The sequence below is a fragment of the Merops nubicus genome, unplaced genomic scaffold (genome assembly GCF_000691845.1).
Source record: "Merops nubicus isolate BGI_N331 unplaced genomic scaffold, ASM69184v1 scaffold18422, whole genome shotgun sequence".
NCBI lineage: Eukaryota > Metazoa > Chordata > Aves > Coraciiformes > Meropidae > Merops > Merops nubicus.
The window spans coordinates 88,352-111,298 of record NW_008595821.1 but is presented as its reverse complement, the minus strand read 5'-3'; the positions used below and the strand labels follow the sequence as shown (position 1 = coordinate 111,298).

General features: G+C 39.1%; 1 protein-coding gene across 1 annotated transcript in view; it reads left to right on the top strand.

Annotated features, from left to right (window-relative positions):
- RELN (reelin) overlaps positions 1 to 22,947 on the top strand; it is a gene marked incomplete at its 5' end in the record, with an annotated part of 111,570 nt that overhangs the window by 5,461 nt on the left and 83,162 nt on the right. The window contains 7 exons of the mRNA XM_008936202.1: positions 1,525 to 1,653; positions 3,422 to 3,531; positions 6,525 to 6,591; positions 7,538 to 7,771; positions 8,361 to 8,522; positions 13,005 to 13,241; positions 19,573 to 19,765. Coding sequence (XP_008934450.1) covers positions 1,525 to 1,653; positions 3,422 to 3,531; positions 6,525 to 6,591; positions 7,538 to 7,771; positions 8,361 to 8,522; positions 13,005 to 13,241; positions 19,573 to 19,765 — 1,132 coding nt within the window. The remainder of the gene's footprint in view (positions 1 to 1,524; positions 1,654 to 3,421; positions 3,532 to 6,524; positions 6,592 to 7,537; positions 7,772 to 8,360; positions 8,523 to 13,004; positions 13,242 to 19,572; positions 19,766 to 22,947) is intronic.

The window sequence follows — 22,947 nt, the reverse complement described above, 5'->3', positions numbered from 1 at the left end:
CTTCTTCATACCAAATAAGCACTAGGTCCCCATTATCCCTGTTTGTATTTCCCAAATATGGCAGCATTTTCCATCTCCTGGTCTACAGCATTATTCAGAACACTTTCATTACTGCAAATGCGAGAGACTCATACTGAATATATAAGAAATATGACCCTCCAAGGTATCTGTAAAGTTAAGTCTGAAATAAATCAGTCAAAACCTTCATAAACTGCTTTAATACACACAATATCAAAGTGATGGTACAGTTAAATAATGTCAGCAAATTAAGGAAATAATCCAATAATTTAGTATTGAGGTGATGAATTACGACTTTTATAATGTTCCACTGACATCACTTGAAATAAAACAGACTATTACAAACTAATTACATGGAGGAAATTAGAGGAGTATTTCAGTAGAATACTAAATCCATAATAAATTAAGCACTTTCTATATTACTTTAGCAGGGTCTTCAAAAATTTAAGTCAGCTGAGAATTTCCTTACACTCCTAGATTGTAAACAGTGGGGTTATTTAAATATGTAGTGAGACAGTCAAGAAAAATAAATCTCATAATAGCTTTTGGAAAACTGAACTTGTCAATGAACTTCTGGGAGAATGGGTTTAATAACCCTTTGTCATAGACTCAGTGGATGACTTAATGGAGTTTCCAGTTCTCTGAGGTTGCTGTGTGCACACGGGTGGTTTGCTTTACTACTGTTCTATGAAACCAGAGAACAGCAGTCTTTTCCCAAGCAAATCTGGAGATTTTACACACGATTATGTTACAAAATTCGCAAAAATTCACCACTGAGCACTACAGACTCTGTGAGGTGGGATGAAACCCCCAAAGACAACTATAGCAGAGAGGCTCCCTTGGCTCCCAAGGGCTCGGTCTGCTACAGGGGCTCTCTGAGGGGTGACCTTCCCCAGGTCCCCTCAATGCTCTGCAGTCCTGTTTTCACTACTCCATAGTGCTTTTCAGATCTCCCTTTAGACATGATGGGTGGATAAGACAGGCGACTGAGGAGTGCAAGTAAGTTAATATTTGTCAGCAATGAAAGGGAAGAGCCAGCCAGTGCATGAATAACTAGTGGTCTTCTCACATATTCTCAAGATGCAATGGTTAGCAGCTGGCAGTTGTAAGTGTCCTGTGCTTACGTGATACTGTCTAGCTTTGATTAAGCCAAGTTTTCTCCTCATTATTTTTGAAACCATTTCTAGTTGAAATACGTGTAACGTCAGCCCATTTAACAGCAGCAGCATGAAAACGTTTGCTAATACGGTGGCTAAACAAGGACTACACATTTAAAGAATCCTCTCTAGGCTACCCTTTTGGGTTTTAAACACCTGGCTTTTGTTCATGTTTGTATTTTCAGGATTTGTTTTATTTAGAGTCTTCTTAAAATTATTTCACATTTCAGCATCAGTTATTAGGAAGAGCAGATTTGGTAGTTTCTCAGTTTTGGTACTTCTACATTCATATCTGTGCCAAGTAGGCTTATGATGTCTTTCTCCTTTCTTTTATTCACTGTATTATCAGTGTCAGCTTGGAGTTTTCAACTAACCATGGTCGCTCTTGGTCCCTGCTCCACACCGAGTGTTTGCCTGAGATATGTGCTGGGCCTCACCTCCCCCACAGCACCATCTACGCCTCTGAAAATTACAGCGGGTGAGTGTTCTCTGCAAAGCTAACTGAGATGCAAGATTAGAGAAGTGAATTATAGGTGACAGAAGAAAGCAGCAAAGCAAACAACCCCATGTCATCTTTCATTTTTGACTAGCTGAGGACAGCAAGAGAGGAGTGTTCTGGTCTCCCGGCTGCCCAGTAATGAAATTTGAAATATATGGGTCTGCTTCTGTGGTGTAATATTTCTGATACGAAGGATAAATTACAAAAAAAAAAAAACCAACTGTGGACAGCATGCTGGTAATCAGAAGAAAAGTTATAACTTGTCAAAGCCACAAAAGTTTTCTTTTTAGTCAGAGGAACCATCAATCAAAGCCATACTTACACCCTCAGACACCTTTACTCAACTGGAATCCCAATATTGGGTTACAGTGTAGCACATCCTCTGTATTTCTGCAGGTGAAGGTGGTTATTAGTATCACTTTCTTGTAGCAACTCTTCTCTTTATTAAGTCTCTTCAGTACTGTTCTGACCATAAAATGAACAGTGACATCTTGTTGCATAGCACAAATCCCATGAATGTGTGTTCTTCCATATCCCAACATCCACAGACACTTCAGAACAGTAGGTATGACTATGAGAAGAAAGTGTACATGAAGTATTGTTACGATCTGGTGAAGTGCTGGGGTTTAAAACCCCCAGCCCTGAAGGAGTGTTGGCATATGGATGATGTCCACAACCAGGCAAGAAAGACCCTCCTGGGTGGTTTTCTCCCAGGGTCTGGCCAGCATTGGGTTGGAACTGATTAGGAGATCACCAGCAGGTGCCTTCCACATTAACATCTTGTCCCACTCCCAAGCTAATCACATAAGAGCTGGCTCTTCTTCTGGGGGAGTCTGTCTCTACAGTGGATCTACTGTGTAGGGGTTTCAGTTATTGGACAGGCTTTCTGGCTCTTCATAGCAGGTAGAGTTCCCTGTGATGGCAGGACAAGACCCAGATAGAAAGAGGACTATGAGGCTTTCTCTGATTGGACTACATGAGGCTACATGATTGGACTGATCACCTGGCTTATTGCATTCCCCATGGCCTGGTGTCCGAGTCAGCTCGCTCCCTTCTTTGCATCATATGCTGTGAGTGGAAGTATTAATCTATTCATTCCTCCAGTGCTTGCCGTTTTGGATCTCTTGTGTATGATGTAAGACCAGAGGGAGGAATCTGGCTATTGCTTTGCCCATTAATGATAATATCCTTCTTTGTTGGGCAAGCTGTCAGCAAAAGATCTGGTGACCCATCCACTCCTATACCATTTTCATCGGAACCCTTCCCCCCAGTGTGTGTAGTAAGGTGTAGTCCCAATGGATGATGTGAGAATGATGGCCCAGACCACAGTGGGCCAAATCCTCTGTGCCCCTCTTCCCATCCCCAAGGGTTTCCACCAGAGTTCAGTCATACTGAAAGGTTTAATTCAGAGTGCAATTTAGGAAATGCTCATAGTGATGAAGAACTCACTACAGCAAAGGAGGTTAAGGTGTATTCTGACTTCATGCATTCATACAGGAGAAAAAAAATGGCTGGGTTTTGTAATGTAATGTAATAATTACTGTTCATACATTATATGAAAAGAATATGGGCCATGCTAATTTCTTTTCATTCATGTTTTCTAAAGCTGCAATAATTTCATTGCTTCATTTGAGCAGATTTCAGAATAAAAAACTCTCATACAAGTATATGTAAACACATCTGCAAAACACACAGTTGCTGAATGACTCTCGGTGTGAAATGCTGGCATTTGTGTTGTATATTTCAGGTGGAACCGAATAACTATTCCCCTTCCCAATGCTGCATTAACAAGTGACACCAGGATTCGTTGGAGACAAACAGGACCAATCCTTGGAAATATGTGGGCAATTGATAATAGTTAGTATTCTTATCCATGATTATGATACAGCAGAAGAGTAAATTTTTATATGCTGCTCTAAGTAACCATATTTTTTATAGTCACAATTCATAGGATTTTCAGTTTGTTAAATTCCTTTTCTTCTTATCTGCACTTGGTAACAGGCACGTTTTGAAGCTAGTGGGAAATTCTGCCATTTGAAAAGAAAATAGCCTAGTAGAGTAGCCTTTTCTTTTGTCTTTTTTTTTGTGTGGATTTGTTGTTTTTTGGTGTTGTGGGTTTGTTGTTTGTTTTGGTTTTTTTCCTTTTAATTGAATGCTTTCCAGGAAAATATATTGTTGGCAAGGGCTTAATATAACATTTCCTCTGCTTAGTCCTAATTGCATATACAGCTACTACATTGCCCTGTTAAAGACATGTACTGTGCCAGCCTAAGCAACAGTTGCAGCATCTGGGACATATTTTTCCTTCTGGACATAGAAGACTTCCATAAAGCAATGCTGCTACTAAAACACTGATGAAACTGTTACGTTGTTTACAGTATCTTCAGGGAGAAAGCACCAGCTGTTTCAGGGAACTATTCTTCTTTTAGGAAAATAGTTTTTCACTTACCTGCTCTTTAAATGTGTGTGAAGAACTGTGAGAAGATTGTAGCAACTCATATAATTATAAAGCTTATTGCAGAGGATAATTTGGGCCAGTCTTTAAAAGAAATACTTTAAATCACAAAAAAAGTATTTAGTAACATAGGATAACATACAACGTATGAAATGCAGAAATAAGTATGGTTGAAAGGGTTAATTAAGAGAAGGTGTAAATTTTTTATTTTGCTCATTAACCTTAAATGATTTGGGACTAAGTTAACTACATCCAGAATTTGTTTTGTTACATGTGTGAAGTATGTAATTTAAAGATTTATATTGATGTACAATAGCCTGTGAAATTCTGTAGTGATTTCCTACAAGGTTTGATATGGAGCCTGTGAAACAGTTACTTGTTGCAAAGTTCTGAAAACAGATCAATGCTAGTTTTGAAAAGAAAATCCTTGAAGCTGATAAGGTAATGCCACAAATCAAAGTTTTCTGGAAGAAGTAATGGAAATCATTCTCTTAATCATAGTAGTAGAAAGTAGCATCATTCTGATATTCCAGATAGAGTATTAATGCTTGTCTTTAGAGACGATGATATACATCAAAAAGAAAGTAAAATTAAGGGAAAACTTGGGTATATAAAAATAAGATGTCAGTGAATCTGAAAAGATGAGTTGCTACTGAACAAAATGCAACCTCTAAGACTTGGAGAAGCTCATAGATGTTCACAGAAGCAAAAGCAAAATGAAATCAATCCAAGGATCCAGATTCTTCACAACAGAGAAAAACAACAATATTCTGAAAATCAAGGGACAATTCATGTATCTACACTACCTTTGTTTGTAGAACAAAGTGCACTTCCATGAAAGGATGCTGTGTGCCCTGGTGTGTACCATCTCAAAAGAAATTTTACCTACCATCTGCCTAAAAAGTGCCTGATTTGAGATTTGACTGGGGTGTAGAACTGTGATACAGGAATCAAGTCTTAAAGATGAACGTGCTTCTGATTTTTTTACATGCCTCCTTTTTTAGATACTAGTGAAACTGAAGCTTTGCACTGTGTTGTAGGCAAAGACTTACAGATATTGTCAAGCCACTCAAATTCTTGAAGAGAGGAAGATTTTCAAGGATTCAGAACTCTGACTTTTAGCTTCACAACTGTTTCTTATGTGAATTAAGTTTTAAATGAAATCTGGAAGCTGGCCATCTTTTAGAAACCCTGGAACACCGCCAATTTCCATAAAGCTTTTTTTCATTTTGAACGACATCTTTACATCTTTAACCCTTCTACTTTTACCACCCCCTCAAAAAGACCTCAAAAGGCACAAAAAAATCAAACAGGCAGAACAGAATTTTTGCACCCTGAAAAGTGAGAAAATCTAGAAATCACATGATCTCTGAGGGGGGCGTTAGTTACAGGGATTAGTTAACAAGGATTTAGTGTCTGCCAGAGAGTACTGACACACTGTTATGATGGGCAGCATCATAAAACTAGGAGAGGGAATAAGTACTTCTTCCTATAGTTGATTTCAAATTTGTGGCTATTTGGATGACATTCCAAAAGTCACAGTGCAGGTGGAATACTCTAAGTAATAGGCATTCTTCAACAGAGAAGATGACACTCTTCGTGGTTAAGGCCTGTTTATCATACTGTATTGAAAGAACATTTCCCTCAAGTTATTGTTTTGGGCTATACACAGATTAATGCATTTGGCCTGTACCCAAATTAATGCCTTTCTTTACAGTAGTGCAATGAAATGTGGATTGCTCTGAGATTTGCTCATCTTTCCATCCTCTGTATTTTTTGTAAAATATCAACACGGTTAGGAGTCACTGGAGGAAGATGAAGTTAAAGTATAAAACAAGTCGGAAGTATTGTTGAATGCATATGATTTGGAGTTTTCTTCCATTTGAAAGAATCAGTGAAAGTGTAGGGTATTTAACAGTTCCTTAAGATATACCAAGGCAGGTTCTGATTCTAATATATCCAGTGAGGTTAAATATGTGGATTTCAGTGAGGGAAGCAAAGGCATATTTTTAAAATCTACAAGACTGCTATTGGAATGTACTAATACATATATTGGATTACATCTCTGAAATACAGTGAAGAAAGAGGAAGGCAAGAAAATGCGTGATGCATAGCAAATCATCTGATCTCATTCACAGTCTTAGAAAAATCAGGTACATATATTATAATGTCACTAGTGTCTCAAGCCACAGTTAGACATTACACATTAAATAATAAATTATCCCTGGTGATCCTTGACACAGTCAAAGGCATTTTGCCCTTTTGTAGACCTCTTCCAGCTAGTGGGATTAAGATAAATACAGTAACTGTGTGATCAGGACTGTATACTTGGTTCTATTTGTTATATTCTGTTTATCACATAACATGACACTTAACTGATTTCTTTCCTCTGCAGTTTATATTGGTCCATCTTGCCTCAAATTCTGCTCAGGGCGAGGACAGTGCACTAGAAATGGCTGCAAGTAAGAGTTATAATTCAGTACTTGTACTCAATTTCTGTCACATAGTTCACTTGACGGTCTGAAAGTTGAACTGATTTTCATTTCAGCCTGTGCTTTTTGAGATGACTGAATATAAAATTAGCATAGCCCCAGAATGCACAAAGCTCACTGAAGAGCTAAAGGTCAATCTTTCTAAACAGCAGCACTTATAATTTTCTTTTAATATCATTTTCTTTTTGGAGAGAGTCTAACTTCCAGTTCACCTTAAAATGTGCTACAGAGCACACTGGAATGTCAGTGGTGCATGCTTTATACTAGTTTTAGAGGTGATTTGGGATTGTATCACTTTTGTATTAAATTTAGAGAAAGAATCACAATTTTCATAGTTCAAATATCGCACAGCCTAACAGAAGTCAAGGACAGAAGGTCAGCACTTCACCTTTTTTTCTGAAAATCAGGCTTGTTAAAAAGGTTCCAGCCTAAAAAGTAAATGTACTTACTCAAAACTAGTAAGCACGTTCAAAACATTGCTGCAATTATTTTTAGCTCTTAACAAGAGCATGACCCACAGGACATTCTATTGTTATCCAGTTTCTTGTAATTGTATCTGAAATACTACAAATAAAAGCAAATTAATCGTTTTACATATGAACAACTATAAATTATATCAGCAGTATTTTTGTTCCAAAAACGAAGACAAATATTTCTGTACCATGTGTTATGTAGAGATTGGTAAGATGTTCATAACTATGATTATTTTAAACTGGAAAAGTGCTAGCTAAAAGAAAGTCACTGGCTATGCAATACCAAAATAGAGTTTAAAGAAGTTCTTAGACCTTAGATTTGAGAGAGACTTTGCAGGCATCTTCTGTTCATGAGCACCTGCAGCGACTGTGTCGGTTTGCCAGTCGACCACAGGGGAAGATGTGTCATTAATGATGCTGTTCAATCTTCCTCACCCTCACAGATGCGACCCCGGCTTTTCAGGGCCAGCATGTGAGATGGCATCGCAGACCTTCCCCATGTTCATCTCTGAGAGCTTCGCCAGCTCCCGCCTCTCCTCCTACCACAATTTTTACTCCATCCGGGGGGCTGAGGTCAGCTTTGGCTGCGGTGTCCTGGCCAGTGGCAAGGCCCTGGTCTTCAACAAGGATGGGAGGCGTCAGCTTATCACCTCTTTCCTCGACAGCTCCCAGTCCAGGTGAGAGGGAAAGAGCAGTCTAGTGGGGCAATGAAATTGGAGGAGCCCTCCCCTTCCAGCTACAACCTTGTGTATTATTAAGCAGATTGTTTTATCAGGCAGAAAAGTTTTTTAAAACTCCTACTTCCATATTTTAATGGTGATTTCATAGCCTTGCCTTTTTTCCACTTGCTTTGTCACCAACAGAGCCCAGAACAGACTGGAGGGAAGTTACGGTACAGCTCAGATGGAAAATATGAAATGTTAATATCAAACCTGAGTGTCAAAGCCAAGTGCTAATTAATTATTTATAAGGTTGTGTTTATTTGACAGCTTGTGGCAGCTGATTAGATCCATTCACAATCTCTGCCTCCCCTTCAGTGCCTAATAAATAATTAAATCCTGTAATGATTGGCATTCTTTAACTATATGTGCCACATTGCATTACTTGACTGTAAAAACAAATGGGACATACAAAACCCCATAACTGATATTTATCCGAATTTGTCTGGATTGAGAAGATCTGAAAACAACCTGGTTAGGAAAGAAACACAAACAAAAAGCACTATGCAAATGGTACCCTATAAATATTTGTGTGATTCTGACCCAGGTTCCTGCAGTTCACACTACGCCTGGGCAGCAAGTCAGTGCTGAGCACCTGCAAAGCACCCGACCAGCCCGGGGAAGGAGTGCTGCTGCACTACTCCTACGACAACGGGATTACCTGGAAACTACTGGAACACTATTCGTACCTCAACTACCACGAGCCAAGGTATACGCATAAGTACTGTGAGGAGTGCTACCTGCGTGCAGTTAATTTTGTTGTAGTCACTGCATTGCAGAGATTAAATACATCTGTCCGCATAGTGTCGGGTGAGTGAAGATCTTCTACTGCGCACTGAAAGTTATCACTTTTCGTTAAAATTTTGCAGTTGTTCTGGGCACTTTCCAGTTTTGCCTGCTTCTGTAAAAATTAACTCATCGACTTAATGGCATTGGAGTCTCAGGTGGTGCAACAAAACAAGCTGAGGTAGTGCAGGATAAAGGATAGAAATGTACTTGTGAGAGATAGGGGCATGTGTCTTCCCATGGAAGGAGACATTTGTAAAGAAAATTAACATAAATTATTTGTAGCTTTGAAGCTATATATACCTTTACTACAGCATTCTCTGGGATTAGGAGGTTGCAAGAAGCACAGGACTCCTGAGGCAAAACTTGACCATGAGGGTCTCTCCAGGTCAGTGGGGAAACTGTGCTTGCTTCCATTATGAAGGGGATTACACCACTTTGTGCCCGTGGGTTGGACTCAGTGCCCTGGGAGGACCTGCTGGTGACTGTGCCTGGGAATTGTGCAAATCAGAGAAGCCGAACAAAGAGCTCATCTCATCTAGCAACAACTATGTTTGGCATCAGATTAGAGAGGAATGTATCTGATGCATTTAGAGAAGAAAGTATTTGTTACTGTTGCATTTGCGAGACCACCCACCAATTTTAATAAAACAATTCAAAATCAGGAGTCTCCACCACAAGCCCCGAACAAACTGGACAGGTTCTGTGCAAACTGACTTAAACCTAGAAGCATCCACATTTATGTGGTGCTGCACCAGAGCAAATAAATCCCAACGAAAGCAGATGCTCTGCAAGGGACACAGGCAAGGCAGAGCCAATATTTTGACCATGGGTCCTGCCCCAGCTGGTCCATCCCTGCCCCAGGGTGGCTCTGCACTGAGTCTTCTTTTCCCCTACACCCAGTTCCAGAATATTGCCTGAGGCAGCCCCCAAGGTGGGACTGTAGATAGTCTGCAAGTCAATTTAACTGTGTGTAGCTTTCATTATTTGTATTTACTGAGCTCAGAACAGTGCAGGGTTTTTTAAATGTTAGATTTCTTCAACTTGTTAATAACTCCATACAAAATTACAATATACGAAATGAGATTAAAAATAATCTAATGGGGAAAACAAATCTGTAACTTTAAATTTATTTCCTGGGAGCTATAACAACTGAAAAATCTGAGAGGAATGACTGTATTTGCATGCAGACTTCAGTTTCTGAATCTTTAAAGGAAGGATCCTAAGAGTTGAAATACTCATAAGCCTTCTTCAAAATTTCGTTTCCCATCCTTTATTATAGTCACATATATACTTTATATGGCCCTGTTTCTACTTCTTAGTTTCAAGATCATGGCTGTAAAAGTTGTATTTCCCTAAAGCTTTTTAATATATAGCAATATGAAATTTTTTATAACAAAAAGGAAAATGCACATTCCGGTGACTACTTTTAATGAAGTTTAAGATATAAATGTCATAAATAATATTGATGCTAGAGATTTTTTTTTTTTGCTGTTACAGATTAAGTATGAAACACAATTTCTGTTGTTCTGACAGGGCAAAGAGCTAAGCACAACATAGACAGGTCAGAAGGTTTTGCCATGAGCTATGTATAGTCCACTCTGGGTAGAAGGAAGAGTGACAGACATGCAAACTTGAAGTTAATGCTGGCAATAATTATGATGAAGAACACAAAGGAAGCTTTACCTTTATATATTATGTTTTCTGAAAATATCAGCTTCTTTGGTAACATAGATGGACTGCTGCAAAGTCTGGCAATCAATCTGTATCCAGAAATTTAATTAATCTTCAGTCATACAAAAAATAATTAAACATTTAATGTTCTGCTGAAAAGGTGCATTTAATCTGCTAACATTTGACAGCTGCATTTTTCTTCTGAGCAGAACAGCGGTGGCTTTTCAATATTAGGTATGCGCATAGCTTGAAAGAATGAGATCAGAGCAAAGGTCTCCCAGCTGGTTTTTAAAAAATCTAATGGTAGTTGGTAATGTTAGTTGGAACACTTTTCTTCTCTGCAGCAGAAAAGTCGTTAGCAAGAATCCCCCTCCCTCTCCATCTATCTCCAACAAATCAAAGTGAGACAGGAGAAGCTGTTATAACTGGAGATGCAGTCAGGTTCTGCATACTAACATATGTGCCTTATACGTCAGTTTATACCAACATTTTTAAATTCCATTTGCTTAATCCCTTGGGATGAGAAATTTATTTTAACGTGTGTTAAATATTTTAACATCTGATAGATGTATCAGTGATATATGTCATGATTTAGGATTTTCTGTAAATTACTGTCGGTGAGAATTAGTGTCTACATGGGTGAGCTTATGAGAGTTAAGAGTGAAAGGGAAGATGAATGCATTAAAAACAGCCACCAGCAGAGAAAAATACCCAGGATTATAACACAGCATTAACTCACACAAATACCAAGTGCTTCATGGCATATGCTGGATATAGTGCTCCTCCTAGCCACAATATTGGCTTTCCTCAGGTTTCATAGAATCATGGAATGGTTTGGGTTGGAAGGGACCTTAAATATCATCAAGTTCCAAAACCCTCAGCCATGGGCAGGGACACCTACCACTAGACCAGGTTGCATAAGGCCCCATACAATCTGTTCTTGAACATCTCCAGTGTTAGGGCCTTCACAACTTCCCTGGGCAACCTGTTCCAGTGTCTCGCTATCATCATAGAGAAGAACTTCCTCCTTAAATCTAATCTAAGTTTTCCATACTGAACTATGGAAGACAAAATAATTTGTTCCTTTTATCACCGGTAGTGATTTAGTGGCATTTGTGCCTTTAAAAATTGACCCAAAAAGTCATAGAGTTGCTGCTTACTGGGGAACCCATGGTAGAAAGGAAGTCCTTGTAGTTTATTCATATGACAGAGAGTAATGGGGCTTGGTCTTTCTCTCAGAAGAGTATGAAGTCATTTAGGCATATTTATTTGAGCAGCAAAAGAAATCTATCCACCATACATAAAGTGTTTGTACTGCTGGTCCCTCATTGCGGGGACATCACCTCCGGCTGTCCCCCAGCACTGCTCCTTCCAGCCTATGACTAGCAGAAGGCAGGTCCTGGAAAAGCCAGCCTGACTTTTTGAGTGCTTCCCACCTCTTTAGCCAAGACATTTTTTATTTGGTTGGTTGGTTGGTTCTGGCATTTTTTTTCTTTCTAATGGATTAGAATATCCTTCTTTAAATTCAGTGTGACATTCGAAAACAGTATTATAATTTTACTCTTTACAAGGACAGTTTAACAAGTAATTTTTAAGAGTGTGGTTTTATATGAAGAGTGCCACAGGCACAAGACTGTTTCATATGCACAGAACAAAACATTACAACATGCAGCTTAGAAAGTCTTAAATGTAGAAAAAATACCCCTTGGCACTAAAGTATAAAATGATGTTTCCAGTTCACCTGATTTGTCATTTTATCCACATTTCCTCTAAGAGAGAAAGAAAAATATCAGCTACATGATAAGCTTGCCAAAAACCCTTTTAACAGCAAGCAACTGTATATGGATGGAGACAAATGTCCATGTTGCCAGCCTGTTTCACAGCTCACGTGAGTTGCATGGGGCACCATGGTCCTGGTGATTTATGGAGCTTTCAAGAGGGTGTCGTTGCTGTGTCAATTAATGCATGCTTCCTGCTGCTGTGTACAATAATTGCTCCTGGAAATTAGGTAATACTCTTAATTTTCTTTACAGTTAGTCAATTATAGGTTTGTTGACATAGCTGCCATGACAAATCAGGTGACCTTACATACCAGGAGAAGTGCCTGGGACTCACTTCCGGCTGCATCTCTGTGCAACTACAGAAGAAAAGTGTCTGCCATAAAAGACACTGTCGGACAAGATGAAGCTTATCCACTTGAACATAGTGATTTAGAGTGGTGGGTTCTTCCAGAGCAAGAGAAACACAGGCATGATATCAGTGCTGTGCAGAAACAAGCACAGATGTTAAGAAGATACGTGTCTTCAGATCAGCATAAAATTCAGAGCCTGAGAAAATGGAGTTCACAAGTCTTTGTCAGCTGATCACCCATTTGCCACTCTAATCTTCTAGGCTTCAAATAGAGTGCATTCAAATATGTTCTGGCAAGGAAGAACACCTTTAAATTTACAGAAGGCTCCACAGTAGCAGCAAAATCTACAAAACTGGTGGAAAGCTTTTTTGTGGCTTTTGCACATGGCTGTCTTTCAAAAAATACATTGACTACTAAATAAATTAACAATTCTCCTGATAGTGATAGATGATATACCAATAGATGCTAAGGTAATTGTGGGTTAAATTTAACCCATGACTTTTAGGGTCAGGGAAAAAAAAAAAAAACACATAAAACACATCTCCATGGAATAACTATGAGCAGCAAAACTTTTAATAATAATTTTGTTTTGGTTTCCAGAATAATTTCAGTGGAGCTGCCTGAAGATGCAAGACAGGTTGGCATTCAGTTCAGATGGTGGCAACCGTATCACTCTTCTCAAGGCGAAGATGTGTGGGCAATTGATGAAATTATCATGACCTCTGTGCTTTTCAATAGCATCAGTCTGGACTTCACCAACCTTGTTGAAGTCACACAGTCTCTGGGATTCTACCTGGGAAATGTTCAGCCTTACTGTGGACATGACTGGACTCTTTGGTGAGAAACACATACTACTTTCTGTTCTACTTTTGCTTTCTTTGTCTGTTTATCCTGCTAAGAACCAAGTGATTTGTGCAGAAGAGTCTTTCTGGCAGCTGTTCAGAGTAATTGTGTCTCAGCCTCATATTATGGACAAAGATACATTTGCTAATCTAGCTGTAATTAGCAGTAAGTTTTTGCATGTCATTGCACAGAGATTTATGTTTGAAGGGACCCTTGAATGAAGCATTCTTTCCCCACAAAATATTTAAAGAATATCCTAATAGAAACAATTTAGAAAATGTTCATAATCTTCACCTAAAATCTGGTCAGGTTAATATGGTCACACATGTTATTAAATAATCTGTTAAGTACAGACTGAGTATTTTGTAAGTGATGTTTAGATCTGTTTGCATAGCCATTAGATAACACTCAAAAAAGGAAAGGCAGAATAATGCTGGTAGAATGACATTAGTCCTTTATAGTCATTTTCTCTGGTATTGCATCCACTTAGTCCTTTACTCTGTGATCAGCATTATGACATACTGCAATTACGCCTCAAATATGCTGTGTATTTAGAAGCAAAACCAAGAAAACATCAACTGTCCCAAAACACACAAACAAACAAAAAAAGGGAGGGGGGGGAATTAAAAAGGAGTGAAAACCAAAGAAAATACAATTCTGTTAGGATTGTGTAAAATTAAGCCTTTTTAGTAAAACATTAACCTGCTTCACAAAAATTTAATTCTGGAGTGCATGTGTAACGTTTGGAATTAATAGAAGGGAAGCTCAATTTAGTCTCTATGTTTTGATTAAAACCAAATAACAGTTTTATGTTAATCTGATCAATAGATGTACCCAGTATGGTTTTAACTGGCATAGATATATTTATTTGGAGAAAATACAATCACAGTAATTATAGAAAAACCTCAAGGAAATATAAATAATGTTAGCATCCCCATAGACACTCAAAGAAACACTGCTGGAATTTTATTAACAAGTATCTCTGAGCAATCTGATTTGACTTTCTGATCATCTGTCAAACTAAAAGGAGTTGGCTTAGTGGTAGGAACAACATCGAATGTGTTCTAGTGGTGATAATGAGGCAGTAGAAGCACCATTAACCACTTTAATAAGGACAAGGAAGGTACTCGCTGCTCATTAAAATGAAACAACATGTTAGGGCTCAAACTGTTTGCATCTTGCTCATCAAAGAGTTGGAATGAAAGCCCTTTAATGACATCGTTTTCCCTCTGTTCTTGTAAGACTAGTTTATCATGAAGAGGGGGGTTGCTTATTTAAGAGGTTCCTCTGTTTTCCTCCAACGACTCTAAGTCAGAATCAGAATAATAAACACTACGATAAATTCTCCATCCCATATATTTGCTAAGATTTGTAGGACTCAGTCATAGTGGAAATGTTTAACTTTCCATTCACCAAAAAAAGAATCAAAGCCTTTGCAGTATGTCCTTACTATTTATGTATTTTTCATTATCACTCGAAGACATGAACTCTATCCTTCACTGACCTTGTTTCTCTCAAGGGAAATTTTCAAACTTACACAAAGTCTGTACAAATGGCTGCTAGTTAAATTAATTATTGTTGGCTTTTCCCAGCTGTGAGTCCATTTGGTTCTCATTTTCTAACTCATGACTTTCTATGAGTAGAGTTTGCTAGCACTGACACCATCCTCTTGAGAAAAGTCTGACAACTGCTTTTTCATTAGTAGAACTATGGTAAATATGCTATAAATCATTTTACAGGGTGTCATCTCCAGGCCTGTTTTCACTGAATTACCTTTAATTGTTTATTAGGCCTCTGTTTCTGCCTTAAAATCTGTAAATCAGAAATATTTACCCTTAAAATTGGGGAACATAAGGAGTGAGATTTTTTACTTTTAATTGAAGAGAGAGGTTCTTCTTTTCAATATCTACCTTCATTTAGAAAACAGGGGTTTGTTGATACACATACGTTTTAAGTAAAGGTGATTTTTCAGTGTCTTCTAATGGTCTATATCTGGAATAGTCATTATATTTCATTGTAAACATCAGCATTTTGTTTTGGATTAGTTCTTAGACTTTTTTACCGCAAGTGTACAATGATGTACCGTAATTCACCACTTCCTCAAAATGCTCATATGCAGGGAAGGTTTTGACCCAAATGCCTCTGGAGTATTACAGACTATTTACAGCCACTTGCTGAAATGCAGTTAAGTATCGATAAAGATGCTAACACTTAATTTTTCTCTTTTTTATAATATCCATCTGGACATAAATAAAATAACATTTTATAAATAAACTGTCTTCAGTCAGATTACAGCATTACAATTTTATTTGATGTAATGGACACTAGAGTGTCCCACTATCTTTGGAGAAGGCTGGAGGAAGACTGTAAATCTTGCTCATAATGGACTACCCTTGTGGAACAATGTAATATAACTGTCCTACATCAGCTTGACAGCTTACTTGTGTTTACAAAATGTTTTGTCTTTTAGATTAATTATGACTATGTAACACAAAAAAAAACCTTCTTTCAGGTAACGACTTAATTAAAACATACTAATACATTTAGGAATTGTTTAGCAAAGTAGGTATGATGTGATGAAAAAAGACATAAATGAGTGCTGTCTTTGATGGAAGCAAAGCTGTAGCAGGCATGAGTATTTGGCCATCATGTCAATATTCTTGGCCAATGCAGCTTTAGAAAACTAGCTGCATACATGTGGCTTTTCAGTATTCCTGAAAGTACTGGCCTTGAAAATATGGTAACTCTGGGGATCCCCGAGCAGTTTGGAGCAGCATAGACTGGCTGACATTGGCTGTGATATCATTCCCAGAAGTACCAATTAGTTGGCAGTGCTTGGAGGGTGAGCGATTGTTCTGAGGGCACCTATGGGTATTGTGTTCCTGTGCCTCTGCAGGTCTAATTATATACGCGCTAGAAACCAACTCACAGCTACATATTTATACAAAATTGTAGCCTCTGCATTCTCATTTCTGAAGATTTTTTAGTTAATTATTGTTATGCCAGGGACAGTACCCTGTCTTTTACAAAATAAGGAAACATATTCCAGCTGCACGGCTTCCAGAACAAAGAAAACATTTGATATTCCAGCAAAAGAGCACAACCCCTAACCATGCACACAGAGAAGAGCTGGAGGGTGAAGAAGTGGCAAATAAGGTGGAACCCCTCACCTTTAATGCTACCCTTGCTCAGCCAGAGGCAATTTGTGGATGATAAAGGACTTTGTGAACCCAGAATGTGATTTCCTCCCCTTAAAAGAGCCTCTTGTAGAGCACCACAGAATCTTCTTCTCATCACTAGCATCCTTTTCCACATTTAATATCCATTTTAAAGAGCTGTTTTGACTTCAAAACAATGCTTACTTAATGTACTATGTACAATAGCCAGTGGGTAAGTTACTAAATGAAAACTATACTTGAATACTAAAATTGAAGTATTTTAGACATTGCCTGAATGCCGCCAGTAAAAAAGATAAGAGTTTAAGATTATTTTTTCCTAGTTTTACACCAGTAATATTGAATAGAGGAAATTTTTGTAGAGACAAAGACAAAAATTTTAATTCTTTGTACCTAGGCTCAGTACCAGCCCTTCCACTTCTCTTCGATCACTTTGGGAAAGACAGCTTCATCAAACTGTTTAGTTTCAACTCCTTTATTAAGATGACCTTTCCATAACTGTGACACAGTCATAAAATGTTCCCAGGTTTATGCGTGCAATGCCAAATCATTTTCCAAAGCTGATTCAATCAGCTTTCAGCTGATTGCACTGCACATGACTGACTGATACCTGAAGAGCGTGGTTGTACTGGCACAGATTTCCCAAGACGGCTTCGGTAAAAACTTTGACTTCACATGTCGGCCATGAAATTTCAATCTGCATTTTAGAAATTAAAGCTATGTCAGACCAAGTGAGTTTTAACTTTTTAATTTGCAGGGGTTTGTCATTTTGAAAAGTACAAGGTAAAGATTGGAAGAAAAATAAATACAGGCATTATCCAAACAAATTCTTCTGAGATGCATTGAGTTCTAACAACGAAGCCACAAACCATAGTTTGCCAGCTGGACCACTGACAAATGTGCATTCTATACTCTGCTCAGCTTAAAATTATCCTTCACATTGAGAAGAAAAACACTGACAACACTGACTGAAAGAGAACCAGTTGAGATATGGTTTTCCAAGGCAACTTATTGCCTTTTGGTCCTGTCTGTGACAGTGCCTCAGTAGTGAAGGGAATGCCCATCCACAGTTGGTTCATTGTGCTGACTGACATAGACTGGGTAGCAAAGTCTGAGAGTAAAAAGGAGCCTGGATCTTAATTTGTGCCAAGTAACAGCAATTTGATAATGACAAAACTAATGGCAGCTTTCAGTAATTTTTTCTAAAGCTTTAAGGCAGGATGCTGACATTTATGATATAACTGCTCTCTTTGGAAAGGATGCTATAGAAAACAGTGCGGGTCAGTGAATTAATTTCAGAGAATGCTAAGTAACGCTGACTTGTATTCCTAGTCCTTACACCAACTTCATCGTGACCTTGAATTTTACAGGGGTATGTTCTGCCAATGACCAGGCCCAACAAAAATTATAGCACCAGCAGCAAGAGAAACCAATATGCAGACTGTATTGTAGACAAGAAGGACATTGCATGAATGATCACTGGGGGTACAAACAGATCCATCAGCTGGTACATAATTGAAGCCACCCCCAACAATCTCACAAAGGACGTAACTCGGCCCACAACAGGTGGTACAAACAGAGACCCAAGGTTGCCCACAGTTGGCATGGGAACCGGCCAGACCAGCAAGTAGAACACGTAAGAGAAAGGTGCCCACATGGCGACTCTCACCCGATCCGCCCGCATTCTCAAAAGTCTTGAGCAGACTGGGGCCCAGCTCCAGGGAGAGTCAGGAGGTCTGCCCTGAACCAGGAAGCTCTGGGGAGTGCACTCCACAGACAGACACTCCTGACTCCCTGCAAGTGGTCCCAGCTTTTATCCCCAAGCAGACACCTGACCTTTGTCAACTCACTGCGGGACCCCTGGGGCTCATTTCCCTTCTGGCTCTCCCTGCAGGGCCGGCCACACCCTGGGGGGAAGCTATAAGGCAAACTCACCACCTCTTTATGAAGGGTTGTGGGAATCACCCCTATGTCAACCTTAATTCGGGGCTCGGGGTTCAGACCCCAGCATTTCAGGGTAGAAATGAATGTGTTTTATTATACAGCATTGAAGGTTTCGAATTTCTGATTTAAGCTTACTCAACCATAAGGTCAGCCTGGAACCAAATTATTCTCTTCATCACCACTGTATTGAATGTAGCTTTTTATTTTTGCATGATGATGTGCCATGATTATCTTTAAGAAGTTGCAATGCCTATCCTAAATTGTTCACATTTAAGAATAGTCTTATTGTTCAAATTGAAAGGACTACAGTGCTTCTGAAGACACCAACAAAATGTCTCAAACTAAGGACTAGGAAGCAATTTTCATTCTACATGAATGTTCTTAAAAGCATTCTATTTTGAAGGCTGGTGTGCAAGTTATTACTTCCTCCTTATATCCTCCTTGCATTTGTTTGGTTGGTGGTTGGTCGGTTTGGTTTTTTTTTTTTTTCTTTTTGAATAGTGCATAGAAGAAAAACACACATTTAAATAGGAAGAACCTTGCAATTTCAAACTACATATTGTGCTACCATGTGTGTGATACCTTGTAACATATATGAGGCTTGTTGTGTTCCAAACAATACTGCTGACAAAATTATCTTCTTCAATGCACTCTGTTATATAACTCTTATACCAGTACATGCAGTAGAAAAGAAGCTGAGGACAGTCAATATTAATTCTGAAACACAATCATAAGTCAGTGAATGCATTGCATATAGAATCACTTGAAAATCATTGGAATTAAAATATGTAATAAAATTATTTGAAGCTAAGTATAGTGTATCTTTACTGTCCAGTGTTTAAATGAAACCACAGCTGTTATTGTGACATGACCTTAGGCAAGGGATGCTCCTGGGGAATTAACTTACTTTATGTTGTTTTTCTCTATGTTATCCTTTACTTGATCCTAATTTGATCGTTAATACAAAGAGCATATAGTAAGAACTAACAGAATAATTTGGAGTTTTACACTCTGGGAAACATCAAGGCCTTGCTGGTAATTTGCAGAAGTAATAATGGAAGATGCTTCTGTGCATGGTCTCATCCCTGGTGCCAATTTGCAGAACAAAGGAATAAGCATCACTGTGTTTAACCCAGAACCATTCAAAATGTTCCCTTTTGAATTATTTTGGGGATGGATCCTGATTCTTTCCTTACACCTCTCAGTTTTACAGGAGATTCAAAGCTAGCTTCTAGCATGCGCTACGTGGAGACCCAGTCTATGCAGATCGGAGCTTCATATATGATACAGTTCAACTTGGTGATGGGCTGTGGTCAGGCATTTACTCCTCATATGGACAACCAGGTGAAACTGGACTACTCCACCAACCATGGCCTCACGTGGCATCTTGTTCAGGAGGTGAGGTTAGCAGCAAGGACCTTTATCTTCTATAAACTCTGTTTCTGCAAAGATCATCTGAAATATATTTGTGGCATTATAAAAAGGAAGTTGTTTTCCTCATTCACCTTTCCATAAAGAAATTCTCAGTTGGAATCTGTCAAAATTACTAAAAGAAATATTTATACCATTCTCCATGATATTTGGAAGAAAGGTATCTGAGAACCTGAAACACAAAATTGTGACAGGAACGGACAAGGCTGAGAAGAGAACTGGGGCACCATTAGGCAGAACTAGACTAATGGCTGAGATCATTCCTGTGTTATTGCTTTGTTTTTCAAAGCAAAATGCATCTACTGTTTCCTGGAATTTAAATGGATAGAAATTCTTTCTGCCCTTGTGTGCAGCCATTTCGTAAATGGAAAGCACATTCCTTTGGGGAATTGTAATGTAGAGCCTTTCATCCCCCATCCCTGGTTCAAACACAGTCCAGGGCCGTAATGACCAGCTCTTTCCCCATCTCTGCTAGAAGTGCAAATAGCAGTGTTGGCTGCTGTTTCCCCGTGTGGCTCAGCCCTGTCTCAGCACAAAAGCAAAGAACGCATTTGGCTATAATTTGTGCTTTTGGCTTCCCTTCTAGATGGCAAGCTGGACTTCCCCTGACCTCAGGGTGAACCAGCCAAGGTCCTTCGGCTGCCTCCACGCAGGTTCAGAGGGTGTCAGGGTACTTGTCCTCATGCCTTTTCTGTGCCTGCTCTGTGGTTCATGGGGAGATTTGAATGTCCAGTCCCACATTTTCTACGTGCAATGAAAGTACTGTCTTTTTACCTTTTGCCATGTTGTGTTTTGCCTCACTTAGATTGGTGGGCAGAGTAGAGAAATGGCAATAACTGAATTTTTAAACTTTTTAAATCCAAGTAATTCTTTTTACCTTGAACAGAATTCTGAGGAAAGCTACAAATACTGTATTTCAAATTACGTCCATGACTTTTATACCTAGCAGGCATAATCATGGTGTCCGGTAATTGTTCTTAGTGGTGGGTTTTGAGGGTTTGTCCTTGCCATCAATGGAAGATAAGTTGTTTTCAGATTTTACTGCTCCTTCCCTCTCTCAGTGGAGCTGAGTTCAGAGAGGACCTGCAGCCAAATCATTTTTCACACACCACCCATATTGCTGTGATAAAAGAGTAATAAAGAAGGCTATTTGTAGTATATTTCAAGGGTGTAATCTGGCAAATCAACAAAACACTAATTAATTAAAACGTTTGAAAGTTTTCTGTGCTTCACAAGCACTGATCAGATCCTGTTTTGTAAGATCTTTTAGGGGAGATGAATCAAAGAAAAATGTTTGAAAATTGCTGGAAAGGAAACTAAGCCTTTAGAAAATCTACTGAAAAAAAAAAAAACCAAACCAATAGAATAAACTATCAGGTCTTCATTTAATACTCCAAGATATTTGAACAATAAATATCTGTAAAATAACATATTTTGTCCTTCTTCACATTTAATATATGACTTTTACTATATAATTTAACTACATAAATATTCTTAATTGCATTAACTACTGTAAAGAATCCCTGTTTTGTTATTTGTTTCAGAGCAGTCAAAGTAGGCTTGCAGGCAGGTGACTGTCCCAAAGGCCCCTCTCTTGCCTGACACTCCACATGTGGATAAGCATGGGAGCAAACAGCAAAAGGCTGCCAGAGGTGGGATACTCAGGTGGAGCTGTGACATGGCAGTAGTGGCAGAAGGGACTCTGAATGGGTAACCAGAAAAGGAACACACAGGCTAGTAATAGCATTCAAGTGCCTTATTAATATCAAAACCTCGAGGATCCATTCTGGCAATATATAAATGAATGAATGGAATATTGCAGAAAAAATGGAGTAACACAGGAAGGGCAAGTCTAGAAAACAGTAAAAGGTTGGGAGAAGTGGACGGATGGACCACTTGGTGGATGAGGAATTGGCTGGATGGTTGTGGTCAACGGCTTGATGTCCAAGTAGTGATATTGGATGTTGGAGCCCCCAACACAAGAAAGATATGTACTTCTTTCCACAGAAATCATGGTTTCCAGGGTTCAGAAGAGGACCACAAAGGTGATCAGAGGGCTGAAACACTTCTCCTATGAGGACAGGATGAGGGAGTTTGGGTTGTTTAGCCTGGAGAAGAGAAGGCTCTGGGGAGATCTTATTATTGCCCTCCAGTATCTGGATGGGGCCTACAGGGCTTGTACTGATAGGATGAGGGGTAGTGGGTTCAAGCTGGAAGGCAGTACATTTAGATTAGATGTAAGGAAGATGTTCTTCATTATGAGGTTGTGGAGACACTGGAGCAGATTGCCCAGGGAATTTATGGATGCTACATCACTGGAGGTGTTCAAGACCAGTTTAGGTGGAGATTTCTGCAACCTGGTCTAGTGGGAGATGTCCCTGACCAGGGCAGGGGTGTTGGAACTGGTCAATCTGGAAGGTCCCTTCCAACACAAATCCATGATTCTGTGATTCTATGATAATGACTGCATTTGTGTTTGATATAAAGAGGATGTGATAATGATCAAATTTTCTGAAAAGAAAGGAAGGAAATATGGAGAACAGACGTCTCTAGGAATCTGAGTTAAATGCAAAAAGAATCATAGAAGCAGGAAGGAGGAATTTATACCAGTTGCTATAGGTCCAAGGTAGCACAGCTGCAGAGTATGGTAAGGGCCTCTGGAGGCAGCTTTAAGTAGATCACGGTTGGGTGCTCTCATGTGGCTCTGTCTGTTCTTAAGGCGGCTTCCCACTGCAGATGGAGGATCCTGGGGGAGCCAGCATCCCCAGGCAGGGTTCACAAACAGGTCTCTAAAATGACTGGTATAATGGTCTGGAGGTCACTTTCATAGACTTACTCCCTAGTGGACTTACAGACTTCATAGTCAGCACTAGATGCTGAGATGAGAATAGCAAAAAAAAAGAGCCAGACATCCTCCTGGAGGACAACAAAACATTGCTATTCACCAATGCTAAACTCTTTAAACTGGTCATATGGCTTTCTCCTACCCTTAATAGTACTACTGGTAGTTTTCTGAGCAAGTTCTCTGCAGGACTCTTCTGCTTCTGGGTCCCTCATTCCAATATCTGGACCCAGGCAATCTCCTCATTCTGTTAATGTTTAACCCTTGCTTCTGTTCGAAATCCTTCCTCAACATTAAATAGGTTTTT